This window comes from Embiotoca jacksoni, unplaced genomic scaffold (assembly GCF_022577435.1).
Source record: "Embiotoca jacksoni isolate LCO1_2020_lvr unplaced genomic scaffold, fEmbJac1.0.p SCAF_33, whole genome shotgun sequence".
In the NCBI taxonomy this organism is placed as follows: domain Eukaryota; kingdom Metazoa; phylum Chordata; class Actinopteri; family Embiotocidae; genus Embiotoca; species Embiotoca jacksoni.
Window position 1 is genome coordinate 2,157,478 of NW_027185385.1, and position 9,889 is coordinate 2,167,366.

The 9,889-nt window shown below is 41.3% G+C and overlaps 1 protein-coding gene across 2 annotated transcripts; it reads right to left on the minus strand.

The window, feature by feature from the left end:
- Nucleotides 1-911: 911 nt before the first annotated feature.
- kptn (kaptin (actin binding protein)) lies at nt 912-9,889 on the minus strand. 2 transcript variants are annotated; one of them, XM_069165118.1, is made up of 12 exons: nt 9,448-9,889; nt 8,276-8,358; nt 8,095-8,179; nt 7,955-8,009; nt 7,251-7,329; nt 6,675-6,748; nt 5,769-5,875; nt 3,624-3,728; nt 3,471-3,534; nt 3,244-3,379; nt 1,533-1,706; nt 912-1,285 (listed from the first exon to the last, which is right to left on the minus strand). In XM_069165118.1, exons 1-12 carry the CDS (start codon nt 9,647-9,649, stop codon nt 1,115-1,117), a joined length of 1,335 nt encoding a protein of 444 aa, XP_069021219.1. In that variant the 5' UTR covers nt 9,650-9,889; the 3' UTR covers nt 912-1,114. The 2 variants fall into 2 exon arrangements, with proteins under 2 accessions (XP_069021219.1, XP_069021220.1); XM_069165119.1 differs by having other exon boundaries at nt 1,170-1,280.

Below are 9,889 nucleotides of genomic sequence, written 5' to 3' on the forward strand. Positions count from 1 at the left end.
TTGGTTGTTTGTATATAATATATATAGATATATACTGTACTGTATATACTGTGCATTTTATATTTTATATTTTTTTACTGCTATTTTACTGCTATTTTATTGCTTTTCTATTATTCTATTATTATCTTGTTGCTTCTGTATGCTGCTGTAGTGAAAAAATGTCCCCTCGGGGATTAATAAAGTAACTACCTAACCTAACCTAACCTTTCCAACTAAAACAACTAAGACACATCAATGAAAACAATTACATGAGTTATGAAGAAGTTCAGATGGGTCTGACCGTGTTTTTAAAACTCCAGCGGGTGTACAGGACTCTGTTAAGGGAAATAGAAAAAGCTGCATAAAACCTAAAACCAGTTGTTTGTGGCTACATGAGGAACACTTGAGTTTAAGAAGCTGCTGGACTGTCTGTAAGTTCATCCATCCTCGTGGTTCAGAAAAAAATATGACGTTTTAGTGATGAAACGGATAAAATAGATTCAGCTCGTGAAGTAAATATCTCTCAAAGTGGAGACGTGAATCTAGACTCCACAAGAGTTTTACAGTTTGAAAGGAGCGGACAGCATTTGTTTCTTTAAAGTGAGTTGAAGTATTGATGTGACTCAGTCGGAGGAATGTGAAACGTGTTTAAGTTTCTGTGTGTTTGGGTTTTTCTGCAAATCTTGAACAAGTGTGTGATTAAGAAGTGATTTATGTGTAGAACTAAGCGGGCTGAGGACAGACCCATGAAACTGGGTTTGACTGAGCGGCTCCGTGGTGTCTCAGTTCTGAGACACATTACGGTCTAAATAAAAAGGACATTTGTATTGAAAAGGAGTGAAATAATCCAACCGCACTGTGATGAAAGATCAAATTAAAAGGAACACTTTAACAACAGGAGAAACAACAACAACAGTGAGTTTGTATTGACGACAATGTGTCATTTATTATCTGTAAATTATTGTACACTATCATCATATCATGGACTACAACATCTTCACATATTTCCAATGAACTCTATGTGTTTTTGTTTATTTCAACTGCCTTCATTAAGCAGAGTCACTCTTCTGAACGTGATGTCTGATTTTCACCTTTAATGCAGACAAACCTTCACTGACATGCACATGTAAACACGCTACGGTTGGTCTGGCGGCGCCTGCACTGCACTCTCTTGTTGGTGAGCTGCAGCATCCTTCTGCTCCGTGTTTGGACCGTCAGCTGACTCCAGCTCGGAGCCGTCCGTCAGCGCCGACACCCTCCGGGCGAGCCGCTCCAGGACCAGGTCAGCGGTGCAGGTCAGACTGTGCTGAAAGGATGAAGAGAGGTGAAATCTCTGAGATGAGACAGCAGTTATCCTTTCAGGTATCAGTCCTGCTGCATGTTCTCCTGGTGGCCAACAGAGGTCAGCAGCTACCTGAGCCTCACTTCAGTTTACTTCTCCAGGTAAAATAACTTGAAATCTTTTCCCAGTTCATGCAGAGCAACAGCAGAGAGACGCTGAGAGGAAGCTTCACTGTGACTCCATCACAGATCACCGTCACACAGACACACACCTGTAGGATGTGAAGTCCCTTCAGCGTGAGGACAGCCAGCTCTCTCAAACCGTCCCCGGTCAGGTCCAAGTAGATGATGGACAGCAAAGGACTTTTGAAGCTCCGCCTCCACTGTAGCTGAAACCGTCCGTCTCGTCCGCTTCCTGCCGGCAAGAATTTGTAACAAAGAAGTTCCTGCATGACAGGAAGGTTCAATAATAAAGTTATCATCAAGATCTCAGCACATCATTCAGACGTTCTTATCAGAGGAATGAAAGTGACACTAAACATCCTGTAAAACACACTGGTGACATCACTCTTCATGGAAAAGCCTGTCGTTGTTGTTAAAAAGCTGCAGCGGCTGCATCATGTTGACGGCAGTGTTTGTGTGTTTTATTTATTTCTTTGTGCCATAAAGTTACAAAAACTATTACAATGGCACTAAGAAGCCACGCTGATGAACTGACTCACACACTGTAGTCGTGGATGGATGTGTTGGTATCCTTCCTTTAAAAAAAGCCTTCCATCATTATTTAATCCATATTTAACAAAAATCTCACTTCAATTTAGAGTTTTGATTCAACAGAATATATTAAATAATAACAATAATAATAATGGACATGGCAATGACAAAATTGATGGGACCCTCAACCAAATTTTTTGTTTTACAACCTTCAGAGTCAATTACTCAAACAGATGACCTGTGTGTCTCTCAGTGAGACTTCCTGTGTCTCAGTGAGACTTCCTGTCTCTTCCAGCTCCAGCTGTCTTAGGTTTGAAGATGTCCTCCTCCAGACTGAATGTTTCATCTCTTTAGATGTTTAATAGATTCAGATCAGGACTTAGAAAGACACTTCAGAACAGTCCAGTGTTTGGTTCTGATCCGTTCTGGCTGCTTTCAGCTCATTATCATTTGTATTATCATTAATATGCTGTTCTGCTCTTGGAAAACTGCTCCTGGTCGTCTTTATGGAGCCCTCTGCACTCAGAAAGCTTCTCCGAGGTTCTCCTTGGTTCTTTGAGCCATCTGCACTCAGAAAACTCCTCCGAGGTTCTCCTGGGTTCTTTGTGGCCCATCAGCTCCATGTTCCTCCTGCAGTCTGACTCCAGTCCCACAGACCTTGGACTGGGTCCTGATGTGTGCAGCTGTAGTTGAGATCATCTCTCTGCTCCGTGTTCAGTGTGGTGACCACGATGATACCGAACATCAGAGGGAATCTGGTCTCCATTAAACAGCCTTAATGACTGATTACAACACTGAACAAACGTGTGATTATTAATTCAAGGTAACAGTTCATTTTAAATATCACTGTGAAACAAATATTTCTAATTTATTTTCTGTGGGTACCAACAAATCTGTTGAGGCCTTTTTAGAATAATCTTTGTGCAATAATTCATCTTTTTTCACACTTTCGTTGCTCTGCTCTGTGACAGACCAACAGGCTGCAGGTACATGTGAGAAAATTGATTTTAATTTCATCACTTTTCAGGAGGAATGAAGCATTTTTTCAGTGAGCTGTTAACGGTACCAACAAATTCATCCACGACTGCAAACCCTAACATAGGCACTATTTCTTCCTATTTCTTCCTTGTAACGAGCTATTTGAGAGCATAACTAGACCTTTATTATATAATGAAACATTTGATTTGTCTTCAGGAGGAACCGACAGGCTGAGCAAGTGAGAAAAACACACTATCAACCACACATCCTTTAGTGAAGAGGAGGTCTGACCTGTCCATACGTTCCCAGCAGCACCTCCTTCTGTCCATCAAAGTCCAGGTCGATGACCAGAGCACAGAGCACTGCGTCCCACTGGTCACTTTCTGAGAGACACACAGACCAGGACAAGCCACGCTCCTGGACCTCTCTGAGACAACAGACACAATAAAACACAGCATCAGCTTCAGAACCAGCGAGAGGACATGTGAAACAGCTCTCTGAGGCCGCTGGGCTCTGACCTGTAGACCACGGCCTTCTCTATGGTGCTGGTTACCAGGAGGTTGTAGCCTTCGATGTCCTCCCCTGGAAAAGAAAAGAGAGCAATGATCTTAAGGTCGACTGCAGAATCGTAAAATGAGGACGAGACAAATGGCAGCAGAGCAGTGACGTACTTCTCTGTGCACACGGCTGGCTGGACTCAGTCCGGCAGCTCAGAGGGAACAGCAGCACTGTAGAGATCGGACTGTCGAAGTGGACCCGCCAGCTCTGCAACACCTCTGATTACAACACACAATATCTTTAAAAACACACATAGAAACTCTCCTACTACGAAGATATGAAGGACGACTGCATCCAGCTGTCACCGATATGAAACCAAACTGTAAAAAAAATGAAATAATTGATAAAAAATATTACCTTAAATCATGAAATAGACTACATTTAATGCAAAACTTTGGTGTCAACATCTGTTCCTTCCCACTTTCATGAAAGGATTTTACACTATTGAGAACTTGGACAGATTCATGTCGGTCTGATATGACACAGTGGTCCTAATGAATGTGGATGACGTGTGAACACGAGGACTGATCGTGATATTAATAAAATGAGTCAAACTATCACATTACATGGATGTACTATTTTCGAAGGCCCTGCACACCCAGCAAAAATCCTCATATTTTATTTGGGCTGATGACCTCATATGAGTCTGATAGCTGTTTATTACCTGCTGCACCACATTTACTGTCCACCATTGTATTTGAGTGTTTAAAATTTGCGTGCGAAAGTTATGAACAATATCAACACAGTGGAAAGGAACCACAAAAGTCCATGGCAGGTACACGACCTTATGCTATTTAATCCCACAATGCAATGTGTCACATTTTGTAGATGTATAGCCATGATAAAACAAATGACGGTTGAACTCCATTTAGGGGCTTCATGTCTCATTGTCATTATTTACTGGGTCCCTTGAATGCTGTATTCCTTTAGACTGATTATTTAAAACTAATTGCAGACAGTTTGAGAGTTCTTTCCAACAAATGGGAAACATGGTATCAGTGAGAAATTCTGGTTGCTTCATCTCAAAATTACAAGTTCAGTTTTTCTGACAGCGACTGATAATTATGGTCAGAAGAATTAGTTGTGAACATGGTAACAGCCCTCTTCTCAGCACAGCACGAGTGTGTGCGGCTTCGTTACAACTCTGACTCCAAAAGAGTTGGGACGCTGTGGAAAATGTAAGAAACAGACTGTGATGATTTGCAAATCATAGAAACCAATATTTAACATAAAATAGAGACAACATATCAAATGCTGAAATTGAGAAGTTTTATTGTTTTATGAAAAATATATGCTCATTTTGATTTTGATGTCAGCAACATGTTGCTGGAGTTTTGAAAGTGAAATGTGGTCCCATTCTAGCCTGATAGAGGATTTCAGCTGCTCAACAGTTCAGGGTCTCCTTTGTTGTATTGTTCATGTCCTGATGCTCCAGATGTTTTCAATGATTGACAGGTCTGGACTGCAGGAGGCCAGTTTATCAGCGGACTCTTCTACTAGAGAACCATGCTGTTGGAATACGTGCAGAATGTGGTTGGACGTTGTTCTGCTGAAATAAACAAGACCTTCCCTGAAAGAGACGTTGTCTGGATGGCAGCATATGTTGCTCCAAAACCTGAATATATCATTCAGCATGAATGCTTCCTTCCAGATGTTCAAGCTACCCATGCCATGTGCACTAATGCATCCCTGTACCATCACAGATGCTGGCTTTTTAACTGAGCTGATAACAAGCTGGATGGTCCCTCTCCTCTTTAACCTGGAGGATGCAGCGTCCATGATCTCCAAAAAGAATCTTAAACTTTGTCTCAGACCACAGGACAGTTTTCCACTTCACTTCTCATGTAGCAACAAAGAACTGGTTTTAGGTTTTATGCAGATTTAAAAATTTCCCTCAAGACAGAGTCCTGTATACCCGCTGGAGTTTTAAAAACATGGTCAGGCCCATCTGAACTTCTTCATAACTCCACTTCCAAATCCATCACATATTTTTATTGTATATATATTGTGCATTTTTACATTTTTATATTTAATATTTTTTACGACCTCTATTTTTGATTGTGTTATTTGTATTGCTTTGCCCTGTATCTATAAATGCTGCTGTAGCGAAAAACTTTCCCCTTGCAGGATAAATAAAGTATCTGTCTATCTATTATTCTTAATTGTTGCACTATTTTCCCACGCAGTCTTTCATCTGACAGTCACGTGACAGAGCTGAACCTCTCTGAATCTCAGGGATATTATTGTGTTTCCCTCACCTGGTACCGCCTGGTTGACCAGCGCCAGTCCAACGGAGCCGTTCTGACAGCCAAACGCTGAGAGTCGCCGGCCACCAGCTGTATTTAACATATCCAACCATAACACACTGCATGGAGGGAAGGGACACACAAACATGGAGGGTTATGAATCACGCCTACATTTACAGGTGCAATATGTAACATTTTTAGTTTATAACATGCAAAAACTAAAACTATAGTTAATACGAGCTCGCCCCGAGCTGTCCTCTCTTATTACACCACATTGTACCACCAGAAGGGACATTGGAGTCACTGCTCTCAGTCCAACATGAGACGACGAAGAAGTGTGGCTCATTAAACACAACGAAGGCTGAAACTTTTGGTCAAACAGAAGCAGAACTAAATTACCGCCTCGTGGTATGAAGCCACAAAACCACTCAGGTTGTAGTTTAAAAGCATATCTGTCAAAAACCCATAAAGATGCTGCTGCAAAGAACCTATAAACTCTCAAATCTGGGGAAAAAAACTCACATATCCCCTGAAACAAACAACCACTCTTTGCTTTCAGCGTGCAGCGTCCCTGATGCTGCCGCCTTTATTCTCCACCCATTATCTCATCTTCTGCTGTGAACGCTGCTGACTCGGTTCTCTTTTATTTGTCTGCTGCTGTTACTTTTATTTTTGTTTGTAATTTGTTTCTGTCTTCAGACTTTCTCATCACGTTTTTATTCTTTCATTACTGACACTTTAGTTAATGAGATATGGGGGATTTTATCTTTAACATTCTTGTATACATCAGTCCCACTAAAGTAAATTGGATTCTGCAAGAAAATCATGAAGCTGATTAACAAGCAGAAATAAAGAGCAACACACAAGCTGCTGATCTCTCGCCACACAGAGCTGTGGGCGCTCTGAGGAGGAACTCACTTGCTGGGCAGCTGTTGTAGTTCAGGGAAGAGTCTCTCCACCGGCTGCTCTTCGAACTGGTGCAGGGAGGCGTTCTGTCGGAGACACTCAGGCTGAATGATGTTTCACAATGAATCAAAGTCTCCTACAGACTTTAAATCTTTTTAGGAAGTGTTCAAACATCTACATTTCCATAACAGCTGTGCAAACTCCATTTGCTGATGAAGACCAGGTGATGTGAGCAAAAGCTCCAGAATCGCTGTTCATCAAAGTAAAACTTTAGGACCCACAGGATTCATCTTTATCAAGTTGTATTTTAAACCTTTTCGTCCTCAAAGTAACTCAAATCTAAAGCTGTTGAATAAATAGAGTGGAACAGAAAGTTCAACACAATCTCAAGCCACATGAAATATATAATCTCCTCCACATGTTCTGGGTGTCCTGAAAGGGCAAGAACCAAACCACCTCAACGGACTCTGAAAATATGTTTAGAAAATTATTGATATACTTTTGAAAGGCGCTACTGAAGGAACGAAAAAACAAACACACCTTCACACAGATAATCTCATATATATACGATCCAGTGTTTGATCTGACCTCCTTGTACAGGTGGATCTTCTGGTCGTGACCGCTGAGCAGAAACACCGTCTCACTGCCTCCGTCAGTACACTGCACTCTGACAGACAGACACACACACACACACACACACAGACACACACACAGACACACAGACAGACAGACAGACACACACACACACACACACACACACACACACACACACACACACACACACATTTGTATAGAAGCTAGTTTAAAACGACTGATTCCTGCTGAGAAACTGAATCACTGCACCACGAACACATAATAATCCAGTACAGCAATAGAACATAATTTTTTTTTTTAATATTACAGTTATCAAATGCTACAATAGAATCAGTATGTCTTAAATATTTTACAGGAGTTGACATTTTACTCAACTGTGTTTTTCTATTGATTATAACGAATAATCACATAAACCTGGAAATGTGCAAAAGGTAAAAAAAAAATACAAGACTTTATGAAAGTGTTATTGAGTACTTTTGATTTACAAATCAAAAAAGTTGGGACGTTGAGAAAAACGTAAATAAAAACAGATTGTGATGATTTAATAAAATCGTGTAAACCAATAATAATTGAAAATAGACCAAAGACAACATATCAAATGTTGAAACTGAGAAATATTCACAGTTGATTATGGTTGTTTTCTATGTTTTCCTGAATAAATCTGGCCTCCTGTGATCGGACCTGCAGAGTGAACTTACTCTGTGTGGTAGAGCTGGAAGGGCGTGAACTGCAGCTCCAGATTCAGGCAGCTTTCTGTTCACAGAAACACGCCATCGTCAGCACATTAAAACATCTGCTGGAGCGAGCGCCGCTCACATCTGGACGCCGCTTCACTCACGTGCGATGGACTCCAGGTTGAACTCTGAGCCGGGCTCGTAGTCACAGTAGATGTTCAGGAAGGGAGTGGCTTTGTCGCCAGAGTCCTGCAGGAGGTCGGCCGTTAGAAACAAGGCTGCTATCACAGTCTTCACATCAATTTCATACAGCTCATACATGACATGACTCATGAGGTAAAATACCTTGATGAAGGTGATGCCCACCACCAGGCCTCTTTTGGGTGGAGACTTGTTGAAGGCATCAATTGATACGATCTCTGCATCAACTAGAGGAAAGAAGACGGGATGGAATCTGTGCAGCATCGACCGACAACTTCATCTACATCTTACAATTTACACATGACGTGTTTCAGGGAACTGAAAGAACATCTTTTTAGGATATTTTCTACTTCAAACACACTGTGGGCCATCGCTTGGTGGTTCAGTTTAAATATGTGAAATGTAAAATGTAAATCCTGACTGAAATGTTCATCTTCTGATAGCTTATTAAAAGACTGATGAGGAATTAAAAATGCTGTTGATTGTTAAACAAACTTGAAATAATACAATTTTACAATCACTAATATATTACACTATATCAGCAGTACAGTATCAACTACATGTGTAGCAATAATGGCATAATTCCCTTTATATGTCATTGTTTACATATAACAATTAATAATGCTTATTTATTTTGTATGTACTCATGAATTGTGCTTATTTGTATATTTATGCTTCTTTCCAAACACTTACTTCTAACAACAGAATTATTGTCAGCAAAATAAATATGCATGAAGTCGGAAAAGTAGGAAAAGCTGTTCTGCCTCCATAACTGATATATATAATATATATATATATATGTTTTCAGATCACGAATAATAATCATTGGGGTGGAGCCAGCGTTAATAACTTTATATAAAGTTAATTACTTTACTCCAGTGGTTCCCAACCTAAGGTTTAGTCCCTCTGAGGGGTCACCAACCATTGAGGTCCTCAGATGCACAAATCTAGTTTTAGTAGACTTTTCTTTGATCTGTTTGTTCTCTGATATCTGAAATATGACAAGAAGATAAACGGTTCACAAGCCAGAAACTTTAGGAGCCACAGGATTCATCTTCATCAAGATTTCTATTTCAAACATCTTTAAACTGTTGAATACATGTGTACAGAAAGTACATTATTGTCCTCTGAAATGAAGTGAAGTAAAAACGATGATAAACTGGAAACAAAAGTGCCTCGACAATGAACTGGAGTAAAACTCCTCTCCTCCTCAGCGACTCCGTCTGAAGTCTCCACAGGTTCCCCGACCACGTCCCTCCCTGGTCCGCTCACCAGAGGTTTGATGAAGGTGTGGACGTGTCTGAGCTCGTGTTCACCTGGTATGTAGGTGAACTGGACCTCTCTGGCCACCGGCCGGACTTTCTGCTGCAGCTCCTGGTACCTGAAACACACCACCTTCCCTTTGAGCGTGGCCGCCAGCAGCTGCTGCTCCCCGGCCTCACACAGCCCGTAGATGTTGCTCTGCGACGGGAAGCGGCTGAAACTGTCCTCCACGAAGGGGTACGACTCCCGGAGCATCCTGCAGGAGGCACCGCTGGCTTCAGGAGGAGCGCTCAGAGCTGGGCGCGTTCATGGTCCTTTGGGGCTCCGACAGAACCAACTTCCCGTTATTACTTTCAAAATATAACTAACACTCGCAAAAGAGAAGCTGAACGCCCACTTGTCTGTAATAATGATGTTATTTGAAGATAATAACCCTCTCCGGTGTATATAACACTTGACCAAGTGACCAAGAAGCAAAACATCCGGGTTTGGTAG